General features: G+C 38.4%; 2 protein-coding genes and 1 pseudogene across 4 annotated transcripts; 1 reads left to right on the top strand and 2 right to left on the bottom strand.

Annotated features, from left to right (window-relative positions):
* On the top strand, positions 4,283-8,266 carry LOC109231702 (annotated as a pseudogene).
* Positions 8,914-12,904, bottom strand: LOC109231335 (importin subunit alpha-1-like). 3 transcript variants are annotated; one of them, XM_019396970.1, is made up of 10 exons: positions 12,674-12,874; positions 12,000-12,182; positions 11,826-11,917; positions 11,597-11,728; positions 11,329-11,508; positions 11,029-11,248; positions 10,855-10,933; positions 9,903-10,053; positions 9,632-9,756; positions 8,914-9,544 (listed from the first exon to the last, which is right to left on the bottom strand). In XM_019396970.1, exons 2-6 carry the CDS (start codon positions 12,151-12,153, stop codon positions 11,123-11,125), a joined length of 684 nt encoding a protein of 227 aa, XP_019252515.1. In that variant the 5' UTR covers positions 12,154-12,182; positions 12,674-12,874; the 3' UTR covers positions 8,914-9,544; positions 9,632-9,756; positions 9,903-10,053; positions 10,855-10,933; positions 11,029-11,122. The 3 variants fall into 3 exon arrangements, with proteins under 3 accessions (XP_019252515.1, XP_019252514.1, XP_019252516.1); XM_019396969.1 differs by having other exon boundaries at positions 9,903-10,040; XM_019396971.1 differs by lacking the exons at positions 8,914-9,544; positions 9,632-9,756; positions 9,903-10,053; positions 10,855-10,933 and having other exon boundaries at positions 11,215-11,248; positions 11,329-11,384; positions 11,473-11,508; positions 12,674-12,904.
* On the bottom strand, positions 9,181-10,034 carry LOC109231701 (importin subunit alpha-8-like). Its single transcript, XM_019397342.1, has 3 exons — positions 9,903-10,034; positions 9,632-9,756; positions 9,181-9,544 (listed from the first exon to the last, which is right to left on the bottom strand). The coding sequence occupies exons 1-3, from the start codon at positions 10,032-10,034 to the stop codon at positions 9,181-9,183; spliced, it is 621 nt and encodes a 206-aa protein (XP_019252887.1).

Below are 13,630 nucleotides of genomic sequence, written 5' to 3'. Positions count from 1 at the left end.
TCAAAGGTAGCTGGGATGATCATCTGCCGCTTATTGAGTTCGCATATAATAATAGCTCTATACGAAGCTCTTTACGGACGGAAGTGTAGGTCGCCTATAGGGTGGTTTGATGTTGGAGAATCTAGGTTACTGGGCCAGACCTGGTTCAGCAAGCCATAGAAAAAGTAAAGCTTATCCGGGATCAACTGTTGACAGCTCAAAGTCGTCAGAAGTCATATTTTGACGTACGACGATGAGATTTAGAGTTTGGGGTTAATGACTGGGTATTCTTAAAGGTTTCACCTATGAAGGGTGTGATGAGGTTTGGCAAGAAAGGCAAACATAGCCTACGATATATTGGGCCTTATAGGATCATTCAGAGAGTGGGCCAATTAGCTTATGAGTTAGAATTTCCCTCAGAATTGGAGTCTGTCCATCCGGTTTTTCACGTATCTATGTTATGGAAGTGCATTAGCGATCCTACCCGAGTGGTGCCCACGGATGATGTACAGATTATAGAGAACTTGTCTTACGAGGAAATTCCGGTTGCCATCCTAGACCGACAAATGGAGGTAGCCTCCGTGAAAGTACTTTGGAGGAACAACAATGTGGAAGAAATGACTTGGGAGGCCGAAGAAGACATGAAGTCTAGATATCCTTACTTATTTTCTCCTCCAGAGAAAGGTCCGACTGAGACATCACAACCGTAAGGTACGTATATAAATTCTTGTGTTAGTTATCGTCATTGGTCTTGTGAGGCCATTGTCATTATTGATGATTATGGTCCTATGTGGCGTTGAGTTATTAAGCTTCTACAGGGAGAATTGGTAGTAGTGTTGTTTCTAAGCGACTCTGCCAAAGTTATATAGATCTCGGAGAATTAAACATTCGAGGACGAATGTTTCTAAGGGGGGAAGGATGTTACATCTCGCATTTTCGGACGTTAAAATTTCATCTTTAGTTAATTGACATAGACTCGGGGATGAGATTATCTTGAGGTTAACGTCTTTACGCTATTTATAACAAGCGATAAATAAGTGTCATGAAGGATAAAGGGAACACGAATTAAAGAAAACGAGTTTCGTTGAAAGTGGTCAATTTGGAAAAAATACGGGTCGAGCGATACTACCCGATATTTATGGACTAGTACCATACAAGGTACCATATGGACGTGATAGTATGATGTATTAAATATATCAAAATAAGTAGAATTTTAAGTAATTTGAGAGAATTTTTAATTATGCGGGTAATTGGTTAATTACCGGGTAACGGAACATTACCTAATTAACTAATAAGTGGATAAAGAATAATAATTCCCATCCCCAAAAGAAACGTGGCAGCTAGCCACCTTATAAGGATATGTCTAAGGTCATTCCTTGATTATGTGTCATAAGTCTACATATCCTTTCCAATTCCAAGGATTTCATTTCTTGAAAACTTTAATATTCTATTCCAAGGTTACATAACTTTATCATTTTCATTCCTGAACGTGAGTATAACACTTCTACTTTTCATTTTCCAAACACAATTGTTTCCTTCCTATGATGTATTTGGTGATAAAGGAGTAATCTTTGGATACCTTAGAAAGGATAAGATGTAAATGAAGCCTAAGGTGGAGATTCTGTAGTATGGTTTTTAAACTCCTACTTAATCAAGAATGTGGGTAGCTGGGTTTTATAAACTTGAGTTCCAGATTGTATTCTTGTCGAATAATGGATTTGGGAGATTTTATGTTCATGGTCAGATATTGATTAATGGCTCGACATTCCTGAATACTTCATTAAGCAACGAATTCTTCAACCAGTCCAACGAGAAATTGTTAAAGCTTTAGCAACGTAAAATTTTGCGATTACAAAAGAGTACGGTGCAATCTTCGCCAAGAATATTACACGAAGTTTTTCCTACTCCAGGTATGTTAAGGCCATCCCTTCTTTCTTTTTGGTATGGTACAGATTATATAGAAGAAACGAGCAAACGCACAGTTTCCATAAATGACTCTATTCATAGAAATACTAGGGGTCTCCTTGTTCTTGATTCCCCATGTGACATATTGTTATATCTTCTGTTCATGGGTCTCAAAATAATACGTAGTTGATCAAGTTTATCCGTGAAGAATATTGAGATTTTTAACATATTTTCATGTGTTTTAATTCATTTATGCATGTACATTGACCCATGACAAGACGACGTTATATACGTGTATTTATATGTATATATTTATGTATATGGGATATGGAAAAAAGGTTACAGCGTTATATACGTACCACCACCTGATCAGTTGGTATATGTTGATGATGTTGCCCACAGTGGCCGAGATGATATGATGGGATGCCCTCAGTGGCTTGATGATGTTATGTACACCTATACCCATGCATGACACGACATTTATATACACGTGCATGACATTATAAATGTTTCAGAATTTACAAAAGTTATTCAGATTTACAGATGGATTTCTTTATTCCATGTTTCATCTATGTCTTTTACGTACAGATTTTCATGCCTTACATACTCAGTACATTTTTCGTACTGACGCCCTATTTCACGGGGCCTGCATTACATGCCCGCAGGTGCAGGTAGGCAAGCTGACGGTCCCCCTTCTTAGGATCCTTGATCAGCGAGAGTTGGCGCGCTCCACTTTATCTGGAGCTGCTTTTGATTTTGGTACGATATATTTTTATAGATCTCGTTGGCGCGCTCCACTTTGATTTTGATTTTGATTTTGGTACGATATGTTTATATATATATATATATATATATATATATATATATATGGGTATGACGTGGCTCAGTCCCGTCTTTGTACAGTTATATTTCTACTAGAGGTCTGTAGACGGTATGTCTAGTTGGATAGTATGTGGCCTTGCCGGCTTTCAGTTTTGAGACGTGTAGTTGTCTATAGTAGCCTTGTCGGCTCGCCCTACGTATGTTTCACGTATATGTATGTATGCCTTTTTGGGCAGATTTCCTTCATGTACATTATTCTTGCAATTCAGCAGATATTATTCAGGTTTATATCTTAGACGCATGCTTAGGGGTGTTTGACAGGTAGAACTCGAGCACCCGTCGCGGCCTATCGGTTTGGGTCGTGACATACTCACCACCTAAGCTATAGACAAACCACCTTAATCCCCCTTCCATAAGTAACCAAAACACCACTTCACTTTCCTTTAATGCATCCATACCCAATTCCCAATATGTTTCACTTAATGCATTGAGTTATGATAGTCAGCAATTGGTCAAAAACTTTTGGCATGAGTCTGAGCCCAGTTCATATGAAGAAGCAGCTGCTGATCTGCATGGCAGACATCTATGAATCAGGAATTTGAAGCACTCTATGCCAACCATACTTAGAGTTTAGTGCCACTTCTAACTGAAAAAAGAACAATAGGATGTAAATGGGTATATAAGGTGAAGTACAAGGCAGATGGGAGCATAAAAAGATTTAAAGTAAGACTAGTGGTAAAGGGATACACTCAACATGCAGGGGTAGTCAATACAGAAACCTCTTCACCAGTTGTGAAGATGACAACACTTAGAGCTCTAATTGGTACAACAGTTAAGAAAGAATGGAAAATATTTCAATTAGATGTCAACACTGCATTCCTCCACGGGGACCTCCGTGGGGAAGTGTATATGGAAGTACCTCCAGGTCTTGTTGTGGAAAGACCGGACTTAGTGTGTAAATTGAATAAGTCCTTACATGGACTGAAACAAGCAAGCAGGCAATGGTATGAGAAGTTGACTGCAACACTTTGTTCTAGAGGATACACACACTCCCTGCTTGACTATTCACTATTCTACGAGAAGGATGGAGCTTCAGTGGTATCTGTGGTTGTTTATGTAGATGATGTCCTAATAACAGGCACTGATTTAGAAGAAACAGAAGCACTGAAGGCTTTCTTACATGAGACCTTCAAGATAAAAGGAGTTGGGAGGATTGCATTAATTCTTGAGGTTAGGATTTTTGTACAAGGATGATGGGGTATTGATATCACAAAGGAAATATGGATCTATTGACAGAGTTTGATTGCACCAACTATTCTTCTTTAGCCTCTCCACTTGACCTTACTATTAAGCTAAGTGCAAATGAGGGACCCCTACTGTCAGATCCTTCTCACTGTAGAAGACTAGTAGGAAAGCTGAATTTTCTAACCAACACAAGGCTTGACATATCTTACAGTATGCAACATTTGAGTCAATACATGTAAAGTCCAAGGGAGCTACACTTGAAAGCTGACTACCATAAGGTACCTTAAAGGTGATCCAAGTTTAGGGATTTTCCTATCCAGTAGCAAGGACTATGGGGTTAGAGCTTTTTGTGACTCAGACTGGGCAGCCTGCCCTGAGTCAAGGAAATCAGTTAGGGGTTATGTTGTGTTACTGGGTGACAGCCCTATCAGCTGAAAATCTAAGAAGCAACACACTATTTCACTATCCTCAGCAGAAGCAGAATACAGATCAGCCAGACAAGTTGTAGGTGAATTAGTGTGGTTGGTTAGATTGCTTGAAGAATTGACATTCCCCTTAACCTTGCATGTCCCAGCATTTTGTGATAGCCAAACAGCTCTCCATATAGCTAAGAATCCTGTGTTTCATGAACACACAAAACCCATAGAGGTAGACTGCCATTTTGTGAGTATCAACTACACGAAAGCCTCATCTCATTACATCATGTTTCTACACACGAGCAGCTGGCAGATATATTCACCAAGCCATTTACAGGGATCAAACATTGCAATTTACTTAGCAAGTTGGTTGTGAGTCCCTCCCTTCCAACTTGAGGGGGGTATTGAGAATATATACACATGTGTATTTACTTTTGTACAAGTAGTTGTAATGTAGTTGGTACAGCTGTACACAACTGTACACAATTATAAATAGGCGTAAATATTTTGTGTACAAAGTGAACTTCCTTTTTGTATCTTTATTGAAGCTCAGTTCATTTCTAATGAAAGAACAAGGTTCCGGAAGTCTCTACTTAGGGCTCATTCATTCGCCATTAGAGTTGGTCCAAGGTGAGCACTTCTTCTTCATTTTTGCTGCTATTTTGACATTATTCCCCAGTTTAGACTACTAAACACATTTAGCATTATTTTCTGAATCTCTCAGCTCAAGTAACCTGAGCTCCTATTTCTTTATTCCTTATTGAAGCACACAGATCCAGGCATTGCACACATATGCTTTATGTATTTTATACTTTGCGGATTTTAAGGGATGTGTACAACTTACCAAGGTATGAGTAAATTGACCTGAACAACATTGTCATAGAAAAAATATCCACGGTTTATTTTTTTCAACTTAAGCTAACGCGAGTATATTGGCGGCATCTGTCGGTAAAAGAAATTCATTACTAATATTTAAGAATATAAGTCAATGCATCTACTTAAACTATTTATTACCCGCTGTTTTATTTTATAAAGACTAAAAAGAAGAATGACTCATTTTTATGATATAATTTTATTTTATTTTATTTTACTTGTAATAATATGTTTTATAGCCACATAAATTTCATGGCAATTTAAGAATATAAGTTTTAATTTTTTTTCTTTTTCCCTTAAAAATTCTTTGACCAATAAGACATATCATGTAAGATGAACTGGAGAAAGTATAAATTATGGTCAAACTCAATTGAATGACAAAGTATATCCTTAATCATATACCTGCAAGACATAAAAGGGAAACAATTATACACTTGAAAGCAAAGTTCATCCTAATCTCAATCTATGGAGTTCGAATTGTGACAAGATAATTTCAAAATTTTGAGGGTCACAAGATATCTCCAGTCTCTCACTTCTTCAAATAAAAATTCTCTCCCCTACATTTACAACATTGCCTCTCACGGTTTTGCTGCAAGTATTTATCCCCATGAAGTTGATTTACTCCGCCAATCTGATTCTGTCGTTAATGTCTATGAAGACAGTTTTTACCCCTGAATTTCTTGGCCTCGATAATCTCAATTCATGGGCTGGACGTACTTTACCAGAATTGAACAATGCTGCTCAAGACGTTATTATTGGAGTTCTTGATAGTGGAATTTGGCCTGAGTCTAAAAGTTTTAGTGATGTGGCGGGGGGAATGCCAATCGGCACCTGATTTCCACCCGAATGTTCATTGTAATAGGAAACTTATTGGTGCTCAGTATTTTGTTAAAGGCTGTAAGGTTTCTAGCAGCTGCTCTAAGGAGATTGAATCACCCCGGGACCATAACGGTCATGGTACACATACTGCAAGCACAGCTGCAGGTAGTGGCGAATTCAAGATTTAAACTTGATGCGTTTAATCAATTACGTGTTATTTATTGAAAATTTAGTAATTATTTACCTATATATATATATATATATATATATATATATATATATATATATATATATATTTCGTGTCAAAAGGCTGGATTCAGTTGGACTCATATTGCATGCAGGATCCATTGTTGCAAATGCTAGTCTCTTTGGCTATGCTAAAGGGACTGCACGAGGGATGGCACCACAAGCCCGTATAGCCAACTACAAAGTGTGCTGGAATGAAACTTGTGCAGGGTCAGATATTCTTGCTGCCTTTGACCGTGCTATTATGGATGGTGTTTCGTATTGATGTATTGTCCGTGTCATTGTCTAATAATGCAACAACATATTACAACGATGCCATTGCTCTAGGTGCTTTCGCTTCTATTGAGAAAGGAATTATTGTGTCGTGTTCAGTCGGGAATGATGGTCCTCGGATAGCAACAGTTGTAAACACGGCTCCATGGATCATTACTGTCGGTGCTGCAACTCTTGACCGAGACTTTCTGCTTTTATTACTCTGGGAAATGGCAAAAAAAATTTCAAGGTGTATCGTTGTATAGTGGAAAAGAAATGGAAAATAAATCACTGAGCTTAGCTTACCCCAAAGGAAACAACTCGTCTAGCAATCTGTGCTTGCGTGGTTCGCTTGATCCAAATGTGGTTCGCGGAAAAGTAGTGTTATGTGACAAGGGAGCTAATGATAGAGTTGAGAAGGGACTAGTAGTAGTGAAGGAAGCCAATGGAATAGGTATGATATTAGCCAATACACCCGAGACAGGGGAGGAGTTACTCGCGGATAGCCAATTATTGCCTGCAGTGGCTGTTGGGAGGAAGGTGGGGGATGTAATAAGAGAATATGTGAAAACAGAAAGCAATCCAACAGTTGATTTTACTTTTGTTGGGACAGTGGTGAAAGTTAAACCATCCCCGGTTGTCGCTGGATTTAGCTCAAGAGGGCCAAATGCAATTGCTCCTCAGATATTAAAGCCTGATGTCATTGGTCCTGGAGTGAATATCTTGGCAGCTTGGCCTGAAAATGTAGGGCCAACTTCACTTGAATCATTTCTGGCACTTCTATGGCTTGTCCTCATGTTACAGGAGTAGCTGCATTGATTAAAGCTGTACATTCAGAATGGAGTCCAAGTGCGATAGAATCAGCAATCATGACAACCGCGTACAATCAAGATAACACCAACTCCTCGTTTCGTGATTCTGCAGAGGACGGTATATTTTCCAATCCATTGGCTCATGGTTCAGGCCATGTAAATCCTCAGAAAGCACTCTCCCCGGGACTCATATATGATAATCAGTATTCAGGATCATATCAAGTTCTTGTGCTCCTTAGACTACCCTATGGATCAAATACAAGCTATTGTCAAAAGAGTAAACTTCACTTGTACAAACAAGTTTGCAGATGCTGGGCAGATCAATTGCCCTTTGTTTTCTGTCTCGTTTGGAGTTAATTCAACGCGAGTTGTTCGCTGCAGGGTCAGTGTATGAAGTAGCCATTGATGCTCCAAAACTTGTATTCAACAAAGTAGGAGATAAACTCCATTACACAGTCACATTTGTATCCAAGAAAGGTGTTAAAACAGGAAATGCATTTGGTTGGATTTCATGGAAAAATGCTGAAAATCAAGTGAAGAGTCCAGTTGCATATTCCTTTTTTTTTTTTTTTGGTTTCCCACCCGGTGTCCGGTACCCGCATTGGAACCGGACTATATCCGGATTCGCACCGCATAAGGCTCCATTAGGGGGAAAGCGTTCTCTACTAAGGTTTTTTCCATACGCAGGACTCGAACTCGAGACTTGTGGTTAAGGGAGGAGCAGTCCCATCCACTGCACCACATCCTTTGGTAGTTGCATATTCCTGGATGACACACATCAATTAGATTGGAAACGTAACTTTATTTTTGTATTAGAATTTATATTTATTATTTGAAGTAAAGATAAATTATCGGCATTCAGTTGAGAAAATAAATACACTAGTTTTTTTGTTGTTTTTTTATCGTCTTCTTTTTATATCTGGAGTGAAACTTTGGAGACAACTTATTATGAGATATGTATTGTAATTTAACATCTTGAAAAAAAATAAAGAGAGGATCTGATCCTTTAACTATTTTAACTGCATGTTTTCAATCTTCATGGATTTCTCCTCTTGGATAATAAGAGCTTAATCGAAAACTAGTAAAATCAGTAGGCCAGATTAACATCGAACCAAAGAAAAAAAAACTGGGAATTACTTTTCCTTTATAACCGTGGTGTCCGGAGTAGCTTGTAACCACCTAGACTAATTCCACATGTATCTCCCATCAGCACAGGTACGGAATAACTCTGTCCACTAAGGCTTGAACAAATGGGAGAAAATCACCTAGTATTTTTGCCTGGTAAGCATGTTCACCATGAGGTGACTGGTTCTCATTTATAAGATGGTAGAAGTAGAAATGTATAAATATAATAATGTAGAAATTTGTCAAAAAGTTATCCCTTTCGATTTTACTCCATCTCTGTCATGTCAAGACCAGGTAATCCCTTCCCCTTTTACGCCATCTCTGTCATATGAAGATGGAAATTATGTCAAGAACAGGTTATTAAGTCATATGAAGAAGGAAAGTATGTTGTTACATGCTGAAATTTATGACAGAGAAAATAAGACGAGGAAATTTCTGTTGGCAATAGATTGTGCAAGAATATTAAACACAATTTACAACCAACAAATCTGTCCGTATGGAGTGGACAAACCTCCCAGATACTACTTCAATGCCCTTAAAACTAATCCCGACTAGATATTTATAGAATACATATTGTTTAAAATAACTAGAAAAATGCACGGCCTAATCACATAGTAGGTTGAAATATTTGGTTACTGCTGGAGAGAATTAATGAGGCAGTTTCTTCATGCTGGAGAGAAGTTGGACTAGGTCAAAGCTGCACAAATCTTACTTCCTCTTTCACGTCTTCTTCTATAATAATTCTTCAAAGGTGGGATTGTATATGTCGGGACACCTTTGCATGAGGTTCCGTTGGCAGGCCAGTATTTACTCAATATTTCATAAGCCTGGAGTTTCATGGTCAAAGAACAATACATGCCGTTAAGATTTTTCAATCCCCCAGCCTCTTCGATCCGCTTAGCATAAATATTAGTGCCGTCAGGTCCCTTGTGCTTTTCCCCATACTCCAATATGTTTTCTACTCCTTTAAGACTAATGGTGCAAATTATTTTATTACCAAAGACGCCAAGATAATCACACAGAGGACCTATGCAGCAATCCACCAATTCACTAAAGCCAAAAGCACGAAAAGAACATCAGAGTTGGTGAAAATATCAGTATACCAGAGAGATGAACCGAGAAAAAGAGGTCACAGACTTGATGTACGAATCATCACTGATACCGATAATAGCATTTGAAATTGCAGCAACAGCAACGTCCATTTGTCTAGCCTTAGCCAGTTGGCATAGAGGGTCCATTAATCCAGCAACATCAGCTACAGCCTGCTCAAAAATTACAGACAACTATTTAGATAAATGGCTACGTAGAGAAGGTTTCATGAATAATTATAAGCATGAATAACAAATATATGGACAAAGAAATTGAAAAAAATTTACGATAAAGCGAAATATCAATTCAGCCGACATACCTTTGCCCGTTGACTGCTCCCAAGAGTAATATATGCTATACACAGGCATACCAACCTTTCTTCTTCTCCTCTATCTAGCAAGTCCGGCAGGCAATGAAGGACGTCACGGCCATAAATGCTACGGGCTTTCATCAGTTCCTTACATTCAGATCTTCACTTGGTTAGTAGGGAAAAAAGCATGTTTTTCACAGTCTAATTTGCAAGGAAGAAGAATGCCCATTGACATCAAATGCTCTCTATGTGAAGAGCAACCCGAGGACACAAACAACCTATTTCTACATTGCAAAATCACTGCTCAATTGTGGGATATGTTTTTCATCATTTTGGGCTTAAAATGGACAATGCATAGAGATATTTAGTTTGGAAGTTCACAAGCACATCTTTGAGTGCTGAAGATGCTTTTCAACCTAAATCCAGACAACTCCAAGTTTTTCTCTTTCTTTTTTTTTTTTCTTTTTATCAAGGACATGTTTCTTATTACCAACTTACATGCATAGATATTTTGTCCCAAGATCAAATCAAGATCTAAAAAGGCTAAGTTAGTGAATACCAATTAGAAAAAAAATAAAACTTAATGTAGCCAAAAAATGCAGCCTAGATGGCCAAAAAAAAACTTAATGTAGCCAAAAAATGCAGCCTAGATGGCCAGTGCTGGAGCTGGAAGGTGGACTTGACCATGACTTGAAGATGGCAAAGAACCTATTTACAAATCAAATGGCGGGTAGCTTTACCAAATGGGTGGGTTCTTCAGAGGCTATTATAAATTAAGCAGTAAACACATCAAATTTGACATTGAATCAGGAACATGCTGAATTATAATCTCACTACATGTTGTTTAACATGTTTCTACCTTTCAATCATTTTATCTTATCTTAATTTTTTCCTTTTTTTCATTGATTAGTTCATCAAAGTGTTTGGGTCCAACCACAAAAGCTCCTAAAGACCCGCATACCTCTTTCTGGCCGTCATCTCCTCGGCAAATACTTGAAAGGATATGGATGGCAGGGGAGATTACAGAAGGAGAGGGATCTCTGAAAGATCGAATGACGTATATATCAGATACAGTCGTAGAAAGCTAGCTATGAAAAAGTAGGTTAAATGAGGAAAATAAAAACACTCCACTCACTCTAAGGGCTTAAGCAGCACCGGAATCTCAAAGAGGCCACTAATAATATCACTCTGGCTCACAACAGAATGACTGATGCTACTTTGCTATTGCATTATGCCTCTAAGTCCTCATCGATACCACCAGAGAGGTAATAAAGTGCCCAGCATGCGTTTCTTAGCACCTCTCGATCATCATTTGAAGCAACAAGGAAACAAAGAGCTTGGATTGCTGGTTTCACCTGACAATTGAATTGTAATCAGTATTATTTTGCACCAAATAATTGCAGACGGAGAAAAATTTCAACAGTAATTAACAGACCTTCACAGAAGGCACTTTTGGTGTGCCTCTAGAAAGCACTGATATAGTCTGCGTGGCTTTTCTCAGCAATAAAATGTTGCAATAGGTCAAAATATGCAGTAAATTATCCAAAGTCATACACGTAAGAACAAAACCACGACCTACAGGGGAGAGAGCAACAATTCCCAGTTTCTCCATCGCCTATAGTTGGAAGGAAAAAACAATCAGTCTGCTAATAAGCATATCTTCAGCCTATATAGAAGAGGGGTATGCCAATTTTAAAACATACCTGCTCACAAACATTTTCAGCTGGAAAATGCAGAAGCTTTAAAAGAAGTTCCACCAACTTACTATCAATCACCAAATCATCTAACTCCATCATATCAGGAATACTGTCGATGACAGCGTTAGCAGCTTCAAGCTATGACCGCAAAACCATAAGAATAAAGCAAGTGTGAATCTACAACCAGAAGACACTAAAGAAGGCACAAAAAGGTGATCAACACATCACTCTCTACCTTGAGAGCAAATGAACCCTCTCCCCGTAGAATTTCGTCAAGTAGAGGAACAACTATACCAGACTCTAGAGCATGTACTAGAAAAGTGACATCTATTAATAAAAATTTGAAAGTAAGTGATATGCGAGTTTAATAAAATCAGCATAAGCGAAGCTGGAGCAGTCTTAGCCATACCGTCATTGAACAATATTCGGAGTTTTTGGATTGCCCGCATCTTCTTCTCCTCCTCCTGAGACTCAAGACCTTCAACTATTGATGAAAGATTTTGCTGGAAACCAACAAAGTCAGCAAGAAGACCCTCCGCGTCACCACTTGTTAGCATAGACATCTTGGTAAAAATCCTTTAAAAAGTGAAAACTGCAAGAAAGATAATAGGTAGTATTACGGAAAGAATACCCTTGAAGGGAAGGGAAGTGAGGAAGATAATTGAATGGATATAACTAACGGAAAACAAGAAGAAGCAAAGAGTTAACAGTACTACCGGAAAACACCTAAACGGAGCAAACAGCTACAAACACAACACTAAAACCAATGCAGGGATGTGCTGATTAAGATGTGAAAAACAACAACTACAAACACAACAATAACACCCAAAAGGACTTGCAACGATGAATTATACTATTAAAATTCATAGGTCAAATCGACGTTTGACGAAACTCAGGACACTGTTAAGGCATGGGTCCTTCGACTCTACTCTAAGGGCTAAGAACCCCTTCGACTGAAGGCTTTGACGATGGATTTTTGGGTTTTGGTCGAAATAGGTTGATAGCGAAATTTAGACAAATTAGCAGAGAAAGAAGAAGAAGAAAAATGGTGGCTATTCAGAGCAGAGAAGAAGAACATCATACCTGGAACTTAGCGTTAAGAAGAAAGAAGATCTTCTTCAAAACCCGTTAAGTCGTCTGAAACTCGACGCAAGATCGTAATGGAGCCCGGAGTATCTCGGCTTAGCAACTATCGTAAATTATAAATATGGTCTCGATTAATATATTCTATTCATTTGTATTTATTTTTCCCGATATTTATTTCAAATATCACTAAATAAATGTCGTTGTATCTTTACTTTCTTGTAGAGATTCGGAAGAAAAGCTAACAAAGCCTTGCTCTTTGTTGTTTTCTTCCAAATCTCTGTAGTAAGTTTCTTTTTTTTGAGTCATTTAAGAGAAGCACTCTTTACTTGATGTTGAACCTGATTTGTTGTTTTCAATTACTTGGTTATGTTATTTTCTTGTGGTGAAAGAATTTCTTCTTGTTGGTGCTTTGCAGCTTATACGTTCTTATGTGTTGAATGCGGCTTTTGATAAAAAAATTAAACTGAATTTGAAACGTGCAGATGCTGAATAGAGTCAAGTAATTCTTATATTCTACTACAATATCCATTATATACTGTATACGGTGAAATCGGAGGGTCCTATTTCTCGTCATCGAGGCACCTTAGAAGATCGTCCAATTTCTCGTCATCGAGGCACCTCAGATGATCATCTCGAAGCCTCGAGGCTACAAGTCCACGGTCGGATTTCCTCTCTCGAGGTTCGTTGACGCCCGACCTGGGGACAATGTTGATCACGGCTATGGTAAAAATGGGGAGTTCCCAAGGCACATGGCTAAGACTGACAGAGCCTGGACTACTCTAAACCCGAATCAGGGTATCATATCTAGTTGTCCCATCTCCGTTTCTTTGTAATTAATGCACTTTGTACTATGTGAGGATTCTCCTCCTATATAAAGGGGATCCCTGTCATTTTGTGAACTCTTGTTACTTCAATTACTCCAAACGGAATATACAAGAACATTCTCTCTGCTCT

This window comes from Nicotiana attenuata, chromosome 8, assembly GCF_001879085.1.
Source record: "Nicotiana attenuata strain UT chromosome 8, NIATTr2, whole genome shotgun sequence".
Classification (NCBI taxonomy): domain Eukaryota; kingdom Viridiplantae; phylum Streptophyta; class Magnoliopsida; order Solanales; family Solanaceae; genus Nicotiana; species Nicotiana attenuata.
The sequence above is the reverse complement of the archived record's forward strand: the minus strand, read 5'-3'. Positions and strand labels throughout refer to the sequence as shown.